The sequence below is a fragment of the Zingiber officinale genome, chromosome 7A, assembly GCF_018446385.1.
Source record: "Zingiber officinale cultivar Zhangliang chromosome 7A, Zo_v1.1, whole genome shotgun sequence".
Classification (NCBI taxonomy): domain Eukaryota; kingdom Viridiplantae; phylum Streptophyta; class Magnoliopsida; order Zingiberales; family Zingiberaceae; genus Zingiber; species Zingiber officinale.
The window spans coordinates 140363603-140383269 of NC_055998.1; the positions used below are offsets into that span (position 1 = coordinate 140363603).

At 36.1% G+C, this 19667-nt stretch overlaps 3 protein-coding genes across 4 annotated transcripts; 2 read left to right on the forward strand and 1 right to left on the reverse strand.

Moving 5' to 3' along the window:
* Nucleotides 1–1179: 1179 nt before the first annotated feature.
* Nucleotides 1180–6719, reverse strand: LOC122002910 (casein kinase I-like). Its single transcript, XM_042558298.1, has 14 exons — nucleotides 6037–6719; nucleotides 5879–5919; nucleotides 5346–5415; nucleotides 5126–5274; nucleotides 4940–5035; nucleotides 3534–3604; nucleotides 2826–2887; nucleotides 2668–2731; nucleotides 2486–2570; nucleotides 2245–2371; nucleotides 2081–2154; nucleotides 1948–2008; nucleotides 1738–1871; nucleotides 1180–1669 (listed from the first exon to the last, which is right to left on the reverse strand). Exons 1-14 carry the CDS (start codon nucleotides 6110–6112, stop codon nucleotides 1325–1327), a joined length of 1455 nt encoding a protein of 484 aa, XP_042414232.1. The 5' UTR covers nucleotides 6113–6719; the 3' UTR covers nucleotides 1180–1324.
* Nucleotides 6720–11081: 4362 nt separating this feature from the next.
* LOC122002911 (40S ribosomal protein S24-1-like) lies at nucleotides 11082–13127 on the forward strand. Its single transcript, XM_042558299.1, has 5 exons — nucleotides 11082–11246; nucleotides 11327–11368; nucleotides 11466–11636; nucleotides 12705–12791; nucleotides 12942–13127. Exons 1-5 carry the CDS (start codon nucleotides 11172–11174, stop codon nucleotides 12981–12983), a joined length of 417 nt encoding a protein of 138 aa, XP_042414233.1. The 5' UTR covers nucleotides 11082–11171; the 3' UTR covers nucleotides 12984–13127.
* A 1599-nt stretch (nucleotides 13128–14726) lies between these two features.
* On the forward strand, nucleotides 14727–17856 carry LOC122002912. Of its 2 annotated transcripts, none has more exons than XM_042558301.1 (2): nucleotides 14727–15923; nucleotides 17422–17856. In XM_042558301.1, the coding sequence occupies exon 1, from the start codon at nucleotides 14832–14834 to the stop codon at nucleotides 15921–15923; it is 1092 nt and encodes a 363-aa protein (XP_042414235.1). In that variant the 5' UTR covers nucleotides 14727–14831; the 3' UTR covers nucleotides 17422–17856. The 2 variants fall into 2 exon arrangements, with proteins under 2 accessions (XP_042414235.1, XP_042414236.1); XM_042558302.1 differs by having other exon boundaries at nucleotides 17431–17856.
* The last annotated feature ends 1811 nt before the right edge of the window (nucleotides 17857–19667 follow it).

Here is a 19667-nt window from a genome sequence, read left to right on the forward strand (position 1 = left end):
ACTTGTGTCTGATAAGAGTAATTATTATTTATTATATAAATATATCTTCCCCGGAAGACCTCCTAGTTCAGCTAACAAACGGTAAAAAAAAAAAAAAAAAAAAAAAAAAACCGATTCGCTCGCCTCCAGAGTCTCCACAAATCCATCCCTAGGTTAACACGAAGAAAGTAAATCATGGATGACTATCAGTCATTAGTGTAAATAGTTAAGGTATGGGAGAGGCATGCTCAAACGCACCTAATTTCGATCTAACACCTTATATAGCAATACTGCACGTGTTAACTATCGTACGATCTTGGGGGACAAGTTGAGCTAACTAATCCAGTTAGACTAAGTAGTCCAATCTAAGATTGGTTATAAAATCATATTGGAAAGTAAGGTCCAAATCGATCAATGATTGTGTGAACCGTTGCAATAAGTTAGCAAGATAGATCTAACAAGTCTCCAGGGATGCGATGCCCTAGAAGAATTTTCTTCCATTAGGATGATAATTCTTAGAACGTTGACTATTTGGATGAAAAAATCATGAAACATAAACAAAAAAATTACAGTAATAGAAAGATAACTCGGTGCACGAAGTTCTTGTTATACGAGGTCTCGATAAAGGATCTATTATACGTAATTTTATCTTACTTTTTGTAAGAGACTATTTACAAAATTCGAATTCGTAACATTTTAATCATAAAGTAATAATTTTACTATTACACCAAATCTCCCGTTCATTTTTCACACAGCAATGGCACATGTAAATTGTGAAATTTCCAAACGAACCCACTTTTTTTTCATTTCACTACTCGTCATGGCACTGCATTTCAAAGAACAACACCGAGGTGTTACATTTCAAAAAAAAACACCCCTTTGTGTTATTCTTTAAAATCCATCACCGTCATGTTGTTCTTTGAATGCAACACATGGTTGACAAGTGCGGTAAAATAAAAAACAAATACATCATTTTATAAATTGTCAAAAATTTAAACACTAAGAAAATAATCTTTAAATCTAGACAACAAGTGAACCAACTACTTCAACAATTTACAAATAAAACTCGCGAAGAAATACATGGAAGCACACACACACGACAATTATACCTTTGTTAACGCTGATTAATTACTTTTAAAAAAATATTAATAATAATTAAGATAGAGAAAAAATGGATAGGAGATTGAAACACACTGACTCTTATGCAGTTTATTGACCCCAAATCCTTAATTGATGTTAAATTGTGCTTTAATTCGATTCTCAGTCTGAGAGTTTTGGGTTTCGTAACTACATTTTATTGGCATCAAGCAAGAGACACTGTGCTCAAGGGCATCACCATTTTATCTTATGGTGGAAGGATAGGAGATTGGTTTGCTTTTTGTTTGCTTCTGCCTCTTGCCTTCTCGGCGTTGCCGAGAGAGAGGAGATCGAAGCTGCGGAGAAGAGATTCGTTACGAGTTCCTCGAACAGCGGCTGCGGCTGCTGTTCTGGAGAAGGATGATTCTCCTGCAGGCTGCTGAACTCTTTGATGACTACTGCTGGATGGTCGGCTGCCGCTTGAAAATATACCACTTGTTCTTCCGTTTCGTGCATTGCTAGGCTCAACGGAACTGGGTCTGCCGCTAGATGCAGTAGCCCTCCTTGAAGTACTTCCGTTGCGAGATGATGGGCGGATTTTCTCTGAATCAACCTGAAAGTAGAAGCAGAAATATGTCGTCGACAAATAATCCACCTTGGTCAGAAACAAATTGAACTTACAGCTTGCTTCGACGATAACAGTACGTGATTGGGAGATTTGCGCTTGGAATTGTCACCGTGATGACCGGAGCCGGAGGCATTCATCCACGCGAGTGTTTCAACTGCAGCTGAGAATCTATCACGAATCATGGGTCCTGATAATAAGCAGAAATAATTTAGCAGGAAAACTTTGTCAATGATTACTATGAAACTTCAGAAAAGAAACAGAACCTGAAGTTCCTTCAGGCCTTTCAGAGAACGGGACCGTAGCTCCATTCCTATCACTCACTTGCTGAAAGAAAAATAATATTCATAATCATAAACAAAGACATCAAAAAAAGGTAAAAAATGACGAGAAACATACAGGCAGTCGAGGGTTAGCACCCATCTGAGGATAATTCAATATAGTCCAATCGTAAACATAATCAAACTGATATCCTGTAACAACACAGATCGAGAGCCAAATTCATGAATAATCAACAAAGATGGATGAGGAGAACACTAGACAACAATTGTGCTTTTGCTGACCTTCTCGAATAAATAAGTCACGAAATATCCTCCTCAGGTAAGAATAATCTGGCTTGTCTTCAAACCGCAAGGATCGACAGTAGTGGAAGTAAGACGTAAATTCTAATGGAAATGACTTGCAAAGTGCCTGGATTAGACAACATTGATCATCCAAAAAATTTCTTACAATCATTACGTGAAAATGTCTAAAGAGTAAACTGGTTGATTAAATTTTTCCCAAGTTCGTAAGATTCTGAATCACCTCCACAGAAGTAAGCATTTTCTTTTCACTAATCTTATCATACTTTTGCTTTTTATTGCCAGCTTTTAGCCCTTGCCAAGGAAGGCTGAAGCAAAGTAAAACAAACAGAGATATCGTCATGATCAAAAGTCTCCAATTGTAACAAACACAAAAGAAAGACAGTAGGATGGAATGATTTTAACCTTCCTCTTAAAAAATACATAAGCATATAACCAAGAGATTCTAAATCATCTCTTCGGCTTTGCTCTGCATGTAAACATTTACACATCAGTAAACAACAAAAAGAACTATCCACAAGCACAAAATACCAGCATCGATATTTAAGGACCAAGAAACTCACCAATTCCTAAATGTGTATTAACACTTGCATATCTTGCAGTTCCTGTAAGGTTCTTGTTCTCTCTGTAAATGGATACACCTTATAAACCCCCAAACCAAGAACTATTAACTATAACATCCGGACATAACAAAGAGGAACGCCTATCATCAAAATAAACAAACAGACACACCTACCAAACCAATGATAAGAAGTGTAAAATATATCAAAAGCCATTAGGATGCATGGAGGAAATGAAAATGAAACCAAGGTTCCAAAAAAAGTCCATTTACAGACAAAATTTGCTTATTATATAAAGACAACTATCTGTTCAGTTTAGTTTGAACATGTCTTGATAGTAACCATAGATCATCTATTGTTTTTGATATTAACCCAAAAGGAAAACATTTCCTTACAGAACAAACAGTGCAAACTGAAATGCATTAATTAATCTTGATTAGAAAAACTTCAGGGACGTCTCAAATGTTATTGTTAACCATCCATGTACAGTAAAGATGAATTTTTAGGGGCATAAAAGTCTTACTGGCAGTGGCTAGTAGCCACATGAAGAAATATGTAAAATCACACGATAAACTAAGAACAACAAGAATATCTCATCTAAGACTCTACATGCTTGTTAGTATTTTCATAACATCAATGTCAATAAGCAAAATGTATTAGCAATCAAAATATATTTTCAGAATTATCATATCAAGATCAAGTTTTGTTTACCGGTAAGGTATGTGCTTATGGGTTTGGAAATCCCTGTATTTCTTTGCAAGACCATAATCAATAATATAAACCTGAGAATAAAAAGGAAATAACAACCAACAAATCAGAAAAGTAAATATTGTTTTCATAAAACATGTCATACTTATCACTTAGTTGCAACAAATCTAGCTTTTGCAGGACATCAATACAGATGCCAAAGACAACCAAATCTTGTCATAAAGAACAACAAACCTCACAAAGATAGGAAAGAAGAAAGAACATCAGTGATACATACTACCTAGTTAGTATTGTTAACAGAGGTGATGGATAGTAACACAGTTAAAGACTTGAGAGAGCAATCAGTTAAATATATCTATTTGTAATGGCAGGTTTAACATGGCAAGCATGGCATTGGCCAAGTGCAGTCGTGGCAAATTAGGTCATGTCTCTTGCATCCACTATAGAACCAAGAAATCAATAGAATAATTATTCATAATGCCCTTATCAAACATAGGATCTAAGACATCAAGAGTAAATAGGATTTAAGGTATCAAGAGTATATAAATAAATTATCCAAAAATTGATTATGAACCTACAAAAAACCAATTTCTTTCTAAAGGTCTCATGTCCCATACACCGTATATTTTATTCCTATACCTCTATTGAAGTGATATATGTCATCACTGACCACAGTAGTTTCAATTTTTAACAAATAAGCTGGAAACTACATTTCAAAAAATCTAGTTCGGGTAAATTTTCAATTAAGTCAATGGACATCAGTAGGAGTTAAAATGAAAGTCTCACATGCATATAGAAGATGAATTATCAGAGACATCATTCTGAAAACTAAGTTATTGGATCTAAGTGATCTGCTCTATAAGTTACTGACAATCATCCAAAGCATGTGTAATTACGTACTTGGAACTGCACAACTGTCAAGAAGAAAATTATCAACTCAAAACTGTTCTAAGCAAAATAAAATGTCATCCCTTGAATCACAATGAGCCTGGGAAAATTTACTGATATCAATAATAACATAAATACAATAATTAATGAAACTAAAGATGTATTAACATGAGGATTCTATAATGATAGTTTATCAAAGCTCTCTCATTCAGAATAAAAACATGTGATTCCCAGCCATGGATATATACTTAGGAGAGGAAGTACTAGTTATCCAAATAATCCATTAGGCCATTTGTGGAATGCTTGTTCAAAGTAAAATTCAGACAGATCATTAAGGGCATTTTTTTCTTGGCCCTTATTAACAAACTTAATATGACAATAGCATATGGAACAATTTTGATTATATCTAAATGCATTAGAATGAGCATCATACTCCGGAGGTCATTCAGTTGCAGCTATCTTAAGCTAAAACATATCGACCTGACTTCTAGAAGCAGAATGTAGATGTATTATAGACACACCTGATTTGCTTTACGACCAAGGCCCATAAGAAAGTTATCTGGCTTTATATCACGATGAAGAAAAGCCTTTGAGTGCATATATTCAACCCGGTTTATCTTTCAAAAACAAATAAGTATTATAACAGTGCTATCAAAGGTCCAATTTTGAAATATCAAACTAAAATCCAATGAGAAATATAAACTTACTATCTGATCTGCAAGCATTAATACTGTTTTCAATGAGAACTTCCGATTGCAGTAGTTGAACAAATCCTCAAGACTAGGACCAAGAATATCAATGACCATAATGTTATATTCTCCTTCTACACCAAACCATTTCAGATGGGGGATTCCAGCTGCATGGAAATGCAAAACAAAATCATCATTATGCATCAACCAAGAAGACAAATGAATCATAATTACTTACTTCCTCCTTGGAGAAGTGTATACACCTTTGATTCATAATGAAGTTGAGGATGCTTGGTCTTCACAGATTCCTGATCATAATTAGTAAATGCCAAGATCAGACAGGAATAACTGGGAATTACAAGCATATCAATAGACCAAATTCAAGTACAAGAAATACAGATAAGTAAAATTAATGCAAGTAAAAATAAGAAAAGTGACCACGCTTTTCAATAGCCAAGAAATATATTAGAAAGCTTCAACAGAGAGGACAAAAACTTAAACAAGATTTTGCACACCTCAAAATACAGTTCATTTTGCCTAATTCTTTCCCTGATTATAAGTTATAACCTTCCAAGTGAACAAAAACATAAGAAATAAAAAATGAACTTCCTCATAATCTTCAGCTAAAAATCTTACTGGTAAGCATTTTCCACGTTTCACATTAAGATTCAAACTTGAGTAGTCTTTTAATCGACTCATCTTATAAAAGGTTGCATGGAAATATTTTGAAGATATATGTGTTTCAATTTTGTGTATTGTAGCACCACGTACCAGCTTAACTGCCACTTCTTCTCCACTTTTAATGTTAGCACCTGAATCAAACCAACCAAGAAGAAATAGGGAAAAGCAAACAAAAATGATAATAAATTAATTTTTAAAAAAAAAAAACTATAAGATTGATCCGCAAAAGCCAGAGAAATACAGCATACCATGGTAGAGCTCGCCAAAAGAACCGCTACCGATCTTTTTCCCAAGTTTAAATTTTCCACCGATCACGTGATCCATGATTTACGATCGAGACCCTAATACACCCACAACACTCAAACGAGAACAAAACCACAGATCTCTAGATCATCAATCATAAAAATTGCTCTTTTTCCTAACGCAGACCACCAGCATTCAGCCCAACAACGCTCATCGACCCACAAATCAAAGGCTAGCGGCTAGCCACCGCACAACAGCCTTCCGGTTAGGAAACAAATCGAGAACAATCCAAGCAACCAATTTGCAGATATCCAAGAAGAGAAGCGCAACCAAACTGCTCACTCCTTCAATCTCAGATCTAGAAAGCCCTAAAAATGAAACCACAGCGAACTGGAGCCCTACTCCTTCACCCAGATCCCACACGCATCCTCAGCGAAGCGGCAGCCCCTACGAAAAACCGAATCAATGAATGCTCCCGTCCGCCCACCGATTCTGATCGAACAAATCTTCACCGAAATCCTAGAAGACTACAAATCCGCCAACTCGATCGACCAAAAACACTCCGCCTGAGAAATCACTGCCGATTGCCCTAAAAAGGATCGGATCCGGCGGTTGCCAAGATCTGGATTCTAGAGACGAGGAAAAAAATCGACAAGTCCCCACGATAATGATGCATATAATCGCTTGATAAAGCATAAATCCAACCGTGGAATATTAATTTATTGGAGAAAAAATAATCACTTTAATCCCACACTTTTATTGTTTCGTTAAAACACCCTCAATGAGTTTGAATTCACATTAGTGGCATTTTGGGGGTGTTTGTCGTAAATAAATCATATTATTTATACAAAATCATATATAATATAAAATTAAAAATTAGGGAAAAATTAAAAGGAGCCTTTTATTATTATTGTCATTTTCATTAAAAGAGTATCTCTTTTGTCAAAAAGTGACAAAAATGATAATTCAGTTTATTTTATTTAAAAAAAAATATTTTTTAAATTTGATAAGGATATATACTTAGACCATATTTAATTAGATGATGTTAAACTATAATAAATATATAATATGAATAGAAGGATAAAATAAAATACTTAATTAATAATAATAAAATTAAATTAAATAAATTTAAATATAACATTTTTAAAATTAAACCCCTCCCCCTCTGCTTTCATGATCAACGATAAATTGCACTCACCTCAATATTTTTCAAACTTTTCCTTATTTTTTGCACCATTTTCCTAATAAACACTTCATCACAAAATTTTTAATCCAAAATTACTTATACTCGATGGTCTTCTTTTAGAAAAAAATTGGCAGTAGAATATTTGCTTCCAAAAATAATTTTAGTTGCTTCATAGAATATTTTTATAATTGAAAATACTTTTTGTAATTTCTCCCAATCATCTTCTATTGGACAATGAAGGTAGCTAAGTTCCTGATCTTTAAATCTTAAAAAAACTTCTTTGAAAGCAATTGCTGTTAAATTCCATCTTGTCTTATAATCATCAATCAATTTTCTTTCTTGTAATTTCAATTATTTCATAATTTCAATAAATTACATGATGTAGCATCTGTTCTTTTAATGAAATCCACACTCTGATAAATTACATGAATAACATCCTTAATTTCATTGAGGTCATCCTAAGCTATAAGAGCATCTACAATGACACCAAATATTTCCTCCAAATATTTATGGGACCCACTTTCATGTCATCAATCAAATATCTCACTTATCAAATATTCTAAATCTAATAAAATATCCCCTGACCAAATATTTATGGGTCCCACTTACCAAATATTTTTATCTCTCAATTAGAACATGTGGGGCCCACTTTCATGCCACCCACAATGAAATCACCGGGCACAAAGTTGTGCCCGACGATTTCTATTCTCCTTTCAAATATCCCCCACAATGGGGGATATTTGAGAGAGGGGATATTTGGAGAAATATTTTCTCCAAATATCCCACATAGGAGATGCCCTAAGATTTAATATATATGCACAACACCGAATATGGAATAATCTTCCCCCCCCCCCCCCAGCTATATCTTATTTTAAATTTGTCATGCCCCTTGCACAATTTAGAAGAGTATCTTAAATTTGAGGACCACCACAAAGAGGAGGAATATGAAAAAAAAAATTGAGAATATATTTATTCAATTTCTACGAAGAGTCAATCCAGTGACCAGTGATAATCATGTGTTCTATTTTTTTTACTTCCATAAATCTATTGTGAGACTAATCTTTGTTACTTTTTTCAGCAAACCATGTAATTTTTACTTTTCGACTTCGTATATTGTAAAATAACTATTTTTTGTTGTTGTTCGTAATATACAAGTCCACTCAGGCATTCCACGTCTACAAAACATATTAAAACCTCTTCTTATAATATTATAAATGGATGTTCATGCATTAGGATCTATGAGGCAGCTACTTTTTTCATTCGTTCCATACAAAATTTTTCATCAATTAACAAAGGTGGCATAGTTGTTTCAACACTTTCGAAGCCTAACAATAGTTGTTGTTGTTTGAGTTTATCTTCAAGTTTCTTTTTAGAACTTCAAGTGTTTAGTACAATGATTAAGTGTCATTTTAAGTGTGTTGTAGTAGTAGACTTCAATTTTGCGAAGAATAGATTACAATGTCGACACTTCTACTCATCGCTATTTGGATCCTCAACCTCAATCATGTCTGACCATACTTGAAATCTCTTTTGTTTCTTTGACTTGTGAAGTAAATTATCGTCCTCAATTAAATTGTTAGTCACATTATCTCATTTATCTATTATTTCTTCTAGGATTTCTTCTGAATCTAATGAAATTTGAATAACTAAATTTGTTGCTAGAGAAGAATCAACCATATTCTTTATAAATCAAAAGAGAAAGTATAACTGAAAAATAATAACAATGAAATAAATTATTCAAAGTATTCTAAATCCTAATCAACATATCTTCAAGCATAAGACATGAATCATACAAATAACTTACATGAAAACATTGTTGTATTAAATATGTAAAATTATAACTCTAAAGTTATCAAATTCAATCACTATTGCATTAAAAATCAATATTTAACAACTATTTCAGGAAAAAATAAACAGAAAGATTAAAGAAAAATAGAAAATAAATTATTCCGCAAAAAGGGAAAAAATAACTAAGAAAAGTATTGAATCAAATATATACTTCAAAGAAAAATTATATATTGAGGAGGAAAAAAAGACATACATCTTAAGTTTTTCTAAGCAAAAGTACGTGGGGATGAAGAGAACTTCCGTGTGGTCTTCATTAAGTAGTGAAAGCAAGAGAAATTACGCTTGATCTTTCAACAAAGGGGAGGCAACAAAGCCACCAAGAGCTCTCGACGTTGGTAACATAGAAGAGACAGTCAACGCTAGCAATGAGAGCAAGAGAAGTTGCACTTAATCTTACTATAGAGGGGCGGTAGCAGAGCCGCTAGGAGCTCTCGATGTTGGCAATGCAGAAGAAGTAGTCCCCCGACGCCTTCTCCCTCTCCAACACCAACTCTAGATCCTTAGGACTTGAAGCACAATCGCACTACCCTATCGCCTTCAATCTTTAACCTCAACACTCTTTTGCACTTGAAACACAATCGCATGCTAGTAACCCTAGCTACCTTCCGCTCATATGAATTCCTTCGCACTTGTTTTGTGGAAAGATTAAGGTTAACCGATTAGTAAAAGGACTGGTTATAATATAAATATAAACTATTATCCATTAACTCATAAGGGCATCACCTAATCAAAAAGTATGAGTCCACTGTCACATACTCATTATAATAATATATATCTTTCACCCGCATTTCTTTAAACATTAACACCTATTATTTATGGGTCCCACAGTCAATTCAATCATCTTAAAATTATATCATATTAAATAAATATATTTTAAAATATTAAAATTATTTTTATTTTTTAATAATAATCTTACTTAAAAAATATTTTTACTATTTTTAAAAAATAATATTATAATTTATAATTTTTTAATAAATAAAATTAAAAAAATAACAAAAAAACACACGGGTGGGGGCAGCCACCATTTCACGTTTGCTTGAACACGTTCAATATTTTGAACGCGTTAAGTGAAGGGGTATTATAATACCTTTTTATAATAGTGTTAACACTAAGAGGATGTTATAACATTCGATTAATGCATCCATTATGGATGCTCTAATCCATTAACCCACGTCCCTGGAGTTATGGTAGCATGGTAGGACATCCAGGTTGTCACTTAAGTACATGCGGTTCGATCCCTAACAATGACATATTTGTAGGAATTTTTCCTTCAAATGAAGGGCACAACCAAAGGATGTTCAACTTCTGTGCTGGCCGTCACATGCGCTTTTCAATTTATCTTAGTGGCGAGTGAAAAACTACTGTGGGGCCGGGTCAATCACCCTCAAGGATAGTGAATGAGACTAATTGGGATTACTATTTTTTTTCCTAATCCATTAACCCATAAATCATTAACCCATTAAGCATTATCCACTTGTTACACTTACTCATCAAGTTCAAAGTTTTAAACCCATTACAATACATTTATTGAATAACATATTAGAAAATAATAAATATATAATAAAATTATACAAAACTTGCTAGCGGCCCGTGAACAAGTCAAACAAAATATTATAGATTAGAATTCAACTTGAAATTTTATCGAATAGGTTCAAGTTTAACTCCAATTTGATATTATAGATTAGAATTCAATTTGAAATTTTATCGAATAGGTTCAAGTTTGACTCCAATTCAATAATATCGAATACGAATCAAACGTTATTTGAATTAGCACAAAAAATTCACGAATCAGTTTGATTTGTTTGCAACCTTAATCTAATGAGATAATTTTTTATTGTTGTTGTAGTTATTGCCCGTAGTTAGTTATCAAGTGGCTTTTTAATGTTTACCCTAAAATTAATTAAATCATATTATTTCAGATAACGGCCCTGGCCCAATTTAATAATTGGGCCCCCGCTAGATCAGTATTCGGACCCATTAAACTCCAACTGTGGCATGCTATATAAGGACGACGTCACGGTTAGGGTTTATACAAGGTACCTTTGCGTCTTCCCGTCGCCGCTCGTTGCAGAGAGAGAGAGATAGAGAGAGAGAGAGAGAGAGGAGATGGCAGATTCGAAGGCGGTCACCATTCGCACTCGCAAGTTCATGACCAATCGCCTTCTTTCCAGGAAGCAATTCGTTGGTTTCTTAGGCCCTTCGCTCCCTTTTGCTCTAATATTGTAGAAGCCTTTTTTGTGATTTATCTTGGTTGGTTTCAGGTCATCGATGTTCTTCACCCTGGGAGAGCCAACGTCTCCAAGGTACGCTCTATTCTACATGCTCGTCTCGCTTTGGGTGTGGAAGCCCTTTCTTGCTGTTGGAATTGAACTGGTACGATTTATGTTTTGTGTGGTTTAGGCGGAATTGAAAGATAAGTTAGCGAACCTTTATGAAGTGAAGGATCCTAATACAATCTTTGTGTTCAAATTCCGGACCCACTTTGGAGGTGGCAAATCGACGGGATTCGGTTTGATCTATGACACCTTAGAGAATGCAAAGAAGTATGAGCCCAAGTATCGGCTTATTAGGGTATGCCTCTTAATTGCCATCTTGTTTCACCGGAATGTTTAAATTGTTGTTTGTTATCTAGATCATGGTGCTTATATTCCTGCTATAATACCTTCTTGGCTAATCTTCCTTCAAAATCTTATTTTTAACGATTCTCCGTTAAGCTTATTGGATGTTTTTAACCATAGAGAATAGTTGGAAGACTGGTTCTTGTTTTATCATGGCAAAATGCAAAGAAGTACGAGCCCAAGTATCGGCTCATTAGGATGTGCCTCTTTCTCTCCATCTTGTGACCTCAGAAGTTTACAAATTATTGTTTGTTATCTGGATTGCAGTAATTATTGTTTCTCATCTGTTATCCAATTTTTTTTTTTTGTGGATACTCTGTTTAGTTTATTGGATGTGGTTAATTATACTTAGTTGGAAGATCAGTTTATTTATCTTTGAAAATTTTGCCTAGTTTTTTATTTTCTATGTCGCTTTATCTCTGGTACGAGAGTAATATTATAGTGCAAATTTTGAACATAAACTATGGTTAGTTGTTGCAGAAGTTAAGGAAGGTGCTCTATATAAACTTTTAAAAAAATGTCTCAGAATTCATAACCTTTTTCATATTCTAGATTTCATATTGACCCCAGAATGCTACAAATTATTACTGTTATCTGGATGACGGTGTTTATGGTCTCGAGACAATATCTTACACTCTTATACAATCTGTTTTTTTTTGCAACTCTCTGTTTAGGTTATTGGTTGTGGTTAATTGTAGAGATTATTCAGAATATTAGTGCTTGTATGAATCATTTGAAAGTTTTACCATATTTTTTACTATATTGCTTACTCTGCGAGATTAATGTTATTTTCAAGCTTAGACTATAAACAGCAGCCAGTTGTTCCAGAATTTGACGAGATGCTTATGTAAACTTAAAGCCGTCAAAATTCTCAGCATTTCTCAATTTGCATTTCAGAGTGACTGAATATGGCTCAAAGATTGTTAATAGTTTGTTAGCATAGACTTGTGTTCTGAGAAAAATTGCCATCCTTTTTAGCATTAGTAAAACTAATTTTACTATCGGCGCTGTGTTTTGACAGAATGGCCTTGCAACTAAGGTAGAAAAATCCAGGAAGCAGATGAAGGAAAGGAAAAACAGGACAAAGAAGATCCGCGGCGTTAAGAAGGTAATACTCCATCAGATATTATCACTTTTTTAAAATTTAGATCTTGAGTAGTGTGCTAACCCTAGATAGATCTTCATTAATTGACACCAGGTGACCTGTTTGGAATACCTCACTAGAGATGCTTACTGTTTTTCATGTTTCAATTTACAGACAAAGGCAGGAGATGCTGCTAAGGCAGGAAAGAAGAAATGAGCAATCATCGTCTTCCTTATCAATAGTTTGTGTTTTTTTTCTTGTTTTTGCTGGTTTACCTCAGAATCATGATTTTGTACTTAAATTTAGCTTTTGATCACCTGTGATATTATTCTCAACTGCCTGGTTTCATCATTTTGCTCACCAAGTGTTCTATCAGACTTTTGCAAGCTCCACACTGTGTCTGGTATCGTTTCCTAGTCTTCAAATGAGTGCAAAAAATATTTTGTGGCAGATTGCAACAACTAATAATAAACACTGCAATCTTGGTTCGAGGAAGTGGTTGATGATGAATCCCTATTGGGTATCTAGTTGGTTAGAGGGTGATTATTTTGTTATAATGGGGTAAGTGGTCAATTTATGTAGGAAGGGTAAGCATAATCATTTTTTATTATAAAAGTATGAGGTTGATGCAAATTCTCTCTTTTTTTTTCTCTTTTTTTTTTTCGGATTTCAAATGTCTAATCTAACCTTTTCATATAAAGAGCTATTGTGCTAGGGTGAAATGTTCCCCTTCTTTTCATGATTTACTTGCTTATATTCCTCTCCTTTTCATGATTTACTTGCTTATTTTGTTGTGGGAACGGTGATATTAGATCGTTTGGGGTGAACCATATCATCTTTTATTGTGAATGAAAGTGGTTGATGCAATCCTGGGGCAATGGTGCAATCACATAGAGTTTTTTCAATTTTGATGAATTAACGGAAGATTTTTTTTTTAATGATGGTTGAATTAAAAATGTTGGGTTGACATGTCGGTTGGACTCTTAATATTAGTCAACATAGATTGAATATTTTTTATCAACAATTTAAAAAAGTGGTTTATGAAATCTTTATGAGTATAGTTGAGTTGGTATTTGGATGATAGATTCTTATATAAGAGCAGGGAATAAAATTCTTATATCTAGAGAGTTGTCTTTATCTATGGTGAGGAGCATTTAGGGTGAGGAAGTCACCTTTTTTAACATAGGAAAAGTCTTTATAATTTTCAAAATATGGAGTAAATTTGAACTGATATTTTATTATAATATTTATATATTGGAAGTTTAAATATTTCTTTTGTTAATGTTTTATTTTACTTTTAAAATATATGTTAATGAGATGGCTGGTAGCTGTAAGTCTTGGTGCAGTGCAAATTGCCATGAATTCATGTGGAAAGCAAGGCAAAGTGATTAACAAGTGTTCCTTGAAATCTTGACACATCTTGCGGTCGTAAATTAGATTAATGCCTAAGATATTTAGAATCATTGGACATTGGTTAGTAACACATATCAAATGCGAGAAAGGAGAATTACACCACGACTTGTCATAAAATGGGCTGGTTCTCAGTCGAGACTCATGCTCAGACAATCTGAAATCCGAATAATTAGCCAAGTATCACAACAATCAAACCCTAAAACTCATGAGAAACTTCGCCCCCCTTCAAACTTGTACATCTGTAGCTCATCTTTCAAAATGAAAGATTCCTTGTAGATCTCTTCCTATTGGACAAGTCGTCTTCTTCACCAATTATTGGTTCAAGGTCAACCCCTAAACAAAGTCCACCTTTATGTTTGACCAATGCCTTTATGATTCTACCATGCAATTGCAACTGACCACGAGTATTTATAAAACCCTAATCAACGTTAAAAAGAAACCAAGAGAGTGAGCCCTAGGGTCCATTGGGCCCCACATGGTGCATTCCTGTTGACGGAGCCCTCTCTCTATAAAGGCAAAGAGGCATCCGAAGGGCGGTTTACGAGCAAGAACGCGAACATCTAATTCGTCCTGCGAATCTCCGTTTGTCGATCAAAACCCTACCTTTCTTCTCGATCCGATCGCGATCCGCTTCGGAGGCCGGAGGAGCGCATGGCTCTCCGATTGGCAGCCTGCTTCGGGCTCGCCGCATCGGAGTCACCGTCGACGGGCGCCGGGCCAAGTTCTACGACTTCGATCTACGAGACCCGTCGCGGCCCGGCCGCCCTCACATGGTCCCGCGCCGCCTTTGGTCTCGCCCTCCGCGCCGAAATTCGCCTCTCCGATGACGAGCACTTTACGTTTTCCATACGGCCGTCGCTCTTGTGGGGGCGGAGGGGATCGCGGCGGTTTCGCGTCAGGGACCGCCGCCGCGTTGATTTCGCGTGGGATCTCTCGCGGGCGGTTTTCTCGTCGGGCCGATCGGTCCGCCCCGAGCCCGCCGGTGGGTTCTTCGTCGCTGTCGCGGTCGATGGCGTGATGCTCCTCGTCGCCGGCGACCTCGTCGAGGAGGCGTACAGGAAAACGCGAGCTCGGCGGCCAAAAGCCCCCTTTTTGCTTCCGCCTCTGGCCGCGCGTCGGGAGCTGGCAGCGGTAGAGGACCTTGTCGGCAGGGGCACGTACCACACAGTGGCGCTGTGTGGACGCCGGGAGCGGGAGATCTCGATCGACTTGGGTGCCAAGGAAGCCGGACGGGATTCTAGGATGTCGGTGGCCGTCGACGGCGAGCAAGTTTTCCACGTCCGCTGCCTCCAATGGAAGTTCCGAGGGAGTGAGAGGCTGGAGATCGAGGGCGGCACTCGGATGCAAGTCTCCTGGGACCTCCACGACTGGTTATTCAAGAGCAAGGCCTCCCCCAGCAGCGACGCCGCGGCGGCGAGGGTGTGCGGCGTGTTCTTGTTCCGATTCGAGGATGACGTGTCGCCGAACAGCTCGGTCAAAGATCTCCCCTTTGATGAGGATTCAAGGAACGGAATCCACAAAGTTCCCGCCTTCGAGGAGACCGAGACCAGCACTGGCTATGGCGGAGCAGATAGAGCGGCAACTCCTCCTCGTTGGCGTCAGCATAGGAGTCGGAGCTCGTCGTCGGCCTCTTCTGCATCCACGGCGAGCAGCTCGACGGTGACGGGGTGGTCGAGTCTCGAGGAGCTGGAATTGCAGAAGCCAGAAGGGTTCTCGTTGCTGGTGCACATCTTCAAGAGCTAAGTACGATCTCTTCACTCTGTTCATGGCTGCTGATGCTTGATTGATTGCTGCCATTCTCCTTCAATTTCATTCACATTTCATACTCATACTCATACTCCAAAATTGTATGCAGTAGTGTTCATTCATAAATCATACTCAGATTATAATTACACAGATTGAGTTCTAACACCATCATTCGATTCATGAGGTCAACACTCTTTGTCAAAGTCAAAGGTTCGATAGGAGAGTCCTCCCCTCAGTCAAAGTTAAAAACAATACACACGTTATGAGTTGGACGAGCTGTGTGAAACTTTAATGGTGGCCTTTGGCATTTGGTTCTAGAAGTCATATTCAATTATAACTTTCTTGTTCCTTTTTAGGAAGATGGAGAGAGGGAAAGTCATCGAATGTTTCTTTCCCACTCATTTAATATTCTCCATGCACAAATTCTCCATACTGGAAAGTTATAGCTTTAAATAATCCGAACTTCAAGACAATTATGTAACAATTATATCTCTCTACTTCTCTTAGGCTAAGCTACTGTGATAAAATATTTAGGTTGTTATCTAGGTATTCATGGTTCAATCTCTATGTATTTGTAATTTTTTTTTTCAAATAAGGAGTGCAATCAAATGATGCTGAATTTCTGAGCTGGTCGTTGTGTACGCTTCTTGATTTATCCTGTAGTCGATGGAAAATTTCTATGGGGCCGGATCGATCATCCCAGAGATAGTAAATGAGATTAACTGGGATTGTCATTTTTTTTATATATTTTTAAATAAATTTATTTTATTTTATCAGGACAAATTTCATGAAATAGGATTATCAGATTCCTTAGCGAAATGTAATTTATGTATTTTTTTTAATTTAGGTAGAAGATGTAATTTATGCTGATCTCATATCATATGTTAGGGTTAGGTAGAAAGTGGTAACAATAGGGTCGGGCGGGTCAGGCTCCTATTCCGGTGGCTCCAAAGGCCGCTCTAGACCATCCTGACAATCGATAGCTCCCTAATAAATTGCCTCCCTAGTGTTCTGTTTAGTAGGAGTGGACGATGGATGAATGAAATAAACTTAGAAGTATAAGAAGAAAATAAAAAGAGAAAGAAATCTCTTTATCTGTATGTTTATTTACCTTGATTGAGAAAAGTGTGTACATGCAATGTAATTTTTGTAAATGAAAAATGGTGCATGCGTTTTTTAAATATATGGTGTAATTTTATCAGTTAAAAGAATATATGCATCATTTTTTAAGTATATGATGTATTTTTATGAGTTAAAAGGGTACATGTGTCATTTTTTGATATATGATGTAATTTTGTGAATAAAAAAAAATACATGTATCATTTTATTTCTATCCGTAGCTTTCCGTCCGATTTTAAGATGATCAATTTGATTTTAAAATCAACGATAGTCAATGAATTATGTTTATCATCCTTCCTAAAATTTTAATGAAGTAAATAAAAAAAAAATTCACTACGATTTTATTTTTAATTTAACTTTCTTTTGCTCTCCCAAGGAAACATAGTATCATGAGGCTGAATTCGAATAGAGGTGGATGCAAAGGTATGGGTGCAATGGAGGGTTAAATCCAATGGCATGTCGTGGAACTCTTGTGTGTACTCTCCAGCAATGGCTACACCACCACCTCCTCGTCGCTCAATCTCCGGTGCCTGCATCGATATGGTGGTAAATGGTGAATACTCTCATTTCTAATTTTCTCATTAATTTATCAAAGGATCAACACGGATAAAATAAATCAGAACAGTTACTCACCTTTGGAAAATGGAAGGTTTTTACGCCTCCATTTATGGTTGTGGAGTAAAAGCAATCCATTTGGCTTCCTCCTTTTCCATTTATTTGTTTATTTTTGTTTTTTTATTAATTTCCAAATTTGTTTTCATTTTCCTTTCAAACTCGATTGAATTCTTAAACTAAAACTATATTTGATCTACATTTTCAAATCTGAATTTCGATTTTTATTTGGCATGCACTTAACATATTGGCCATTGATCGCGGCAAGCAAGTCTAAGAAAGGTTGAGTCATTTTTGGTCAAGTAATTTTTTATGGGGTCTATTTCTATCGGGTCGGAGGTTAGATCTTCTAGTCCAAAAAAATCTATATCAGAAGAGATCCTGTTCATTCATTGGTTGGATGAACTGGACCTCACCTGTTAATAGGTGGGGTCCAGTTCATCCAACCAATGAATGAACAAGGGACCAGAGATAGGGTCGATTGTTAATTAGGTTGGTGAGAGATTAGACTGTCTTTGTTGTCAACCTAAGGCCGTGAGGGATGGTTCAACTTAAGGCCGTGAGGGATGGCTCTCTAAAGTACGTCTTGCTTTGTTGAAGATCAATGAAATGACCATTACTCCAGACTAAGTACGAAACTCTCTCATGTCCATCGGACGAGCAAGAAAATTACAAGCACTAGACAAAGTCAGAACAAGTCAATGTGGATGATACATAAAGTAATTAGAGGTGCCACGTGATTAGGAAAAGGTCAAGCGAACTCCCTACAGATCTCGATTCTGAATCATCTCGACTAACAGGGGCGATGCCTGTGATGACTAGCAACCAATGTGATAAGCTATTACTCAAAGATGTGGATAATTAACATAGCTGTCATTCCCTGAAAACCATGGGAAACGCCGTTGTTTAGTCTAGAAGAAGTGGGCAACATAGTCATTTATTTTAGAAAATATAGATAACGTTAGTGTGGATCTCGGAGCATATGGAGCATAACCATGACTCTATAAAAGATAGCTCGATCCTATATGCGCATGTTCACGTACACATGCATCCACAAACCTAGACTACTATTCTTCTTTCTTCCTCCTCTATCAGAGGACTTACTTGAGTATTAAAGTGACTGCGTTAAGGAACCCTCTCCTCGTTTTCTCCTATTGAAGCTCCTACAGGTCGCTTCACAAGTCCTTAATGTTGCTAGGCGATCAACGACCAAGTCAACACCAATGTCTACTCACTGATGACTCGTTCGTTGATGCTGTCAACACTGAGTTAAGATCTGAACTAAGACGTTAAGATGGATGACACCGGATGACCTAATTAACATTATCGACATGACAATGGAGGCACTACAAAAAAAAAGACAACATTAGAGACAGAATTTTTCGTCGCTAAACTAGCTTAGCGACTGAATAGCAATGGAATGATTGCGTCGATACGATTTTTATCGCTGATGGTATTTAGAGACGGAATTTAATATTCTGTCGCTAATTTGCTACGAAATATAAATTCCGTCTCTAATTTTAGAGACGGAATATTATAGCCGTCACTATATATATTAACGGTGTTAGTTTTGGGTTTAGCGACGATAATTTAATAATTGGTCGCTAAGTAGACGGTTATTATTCTTTGGTTGCAAAGTATCTAAGCATTTTTGCAACGTTTTGCGATGGAACTAGCAACGAAACATTACATTCTGTCGCTAGTTTGTGACGGAACATTAAATGTCGTCGCTAGATATCGATATTTCAAACAATTTCAGAGACAAAGTAGTGGCAGAATATTAATATTCCGTTGCTAATATCTGGAAAATCCAGCAGCCAAAATATGTTTCTACATTCATTTCTATTTTCATTTCATATCAATCTAAACCATCACATACGTTGATTTTCAAATAATATAATACATTCACAATTAAACAAACAAAACATAACATATGAATGTAAATATCCAACCATAAGAATAATACTATATCTCCAACAACAATAATCCAAGCACAAAACTAAAACTAAA

What these genes read in the sequence shown, in the direction of transcription:
- LOC122002911 (XM_042558299.1), top strand. Translation starts at nt 11,172, where the DNA reads ATGGCAGATTCGAAGGCGGTCACCATTCGCACTCGCAAGTTCATGACC. An exon ending in TTCTTTCCAGGAAGCAATTC is followed by an intron (nt 11,247 to 11,326) that starts GTTGGTTTCTTA and finishes GGTTGGTTTCAG; the next exon opens with GTCATCGATGTTCTTCACCC. An exon ending in AGATCCGCGGCGTTAAGAAG is followed by an intron (nt 12,792 to 12,941) that starts GTAATACTCCAT and finishes TTCAATTTACAG; the next exon opens with ACAAAGGCAGGAGATGCTGC.
- LOC122002910 (XM_042558298.1), bottom strand. Translation starts at nt 6,112, where the DNA reads ATGGATCACGTGATCGGTGGAAAATTTAAACTTGGGAAAAAGATCGGT. An exon ending in GTGCTAACCCTCGACTGCCT is followed by an intron (nt 2,009 to 2,080) that starts GTATGTTTCTCG and finishes TTTTTCTTTCAG; the next exon opens with CAAGTGAGTGATAGGAATGG. An exon ending in TGTTATCGTCGAAGCAAGCT is followed by an intron (nt 1,670 to 1,737) that starts GTAAGTTCAATT and finishes TTCTACTTTCAG; the next exon opens with GTTGATTCAGAGAAAATCCG.
- LOC122002912 (XM_042558301.1), top strand. Translation starts at nt 14,832, where the DNA reads ATGGCTCTCCGATTGGCAGCCTGCTTCGGGCTCGCCGCATCGGAGTCA.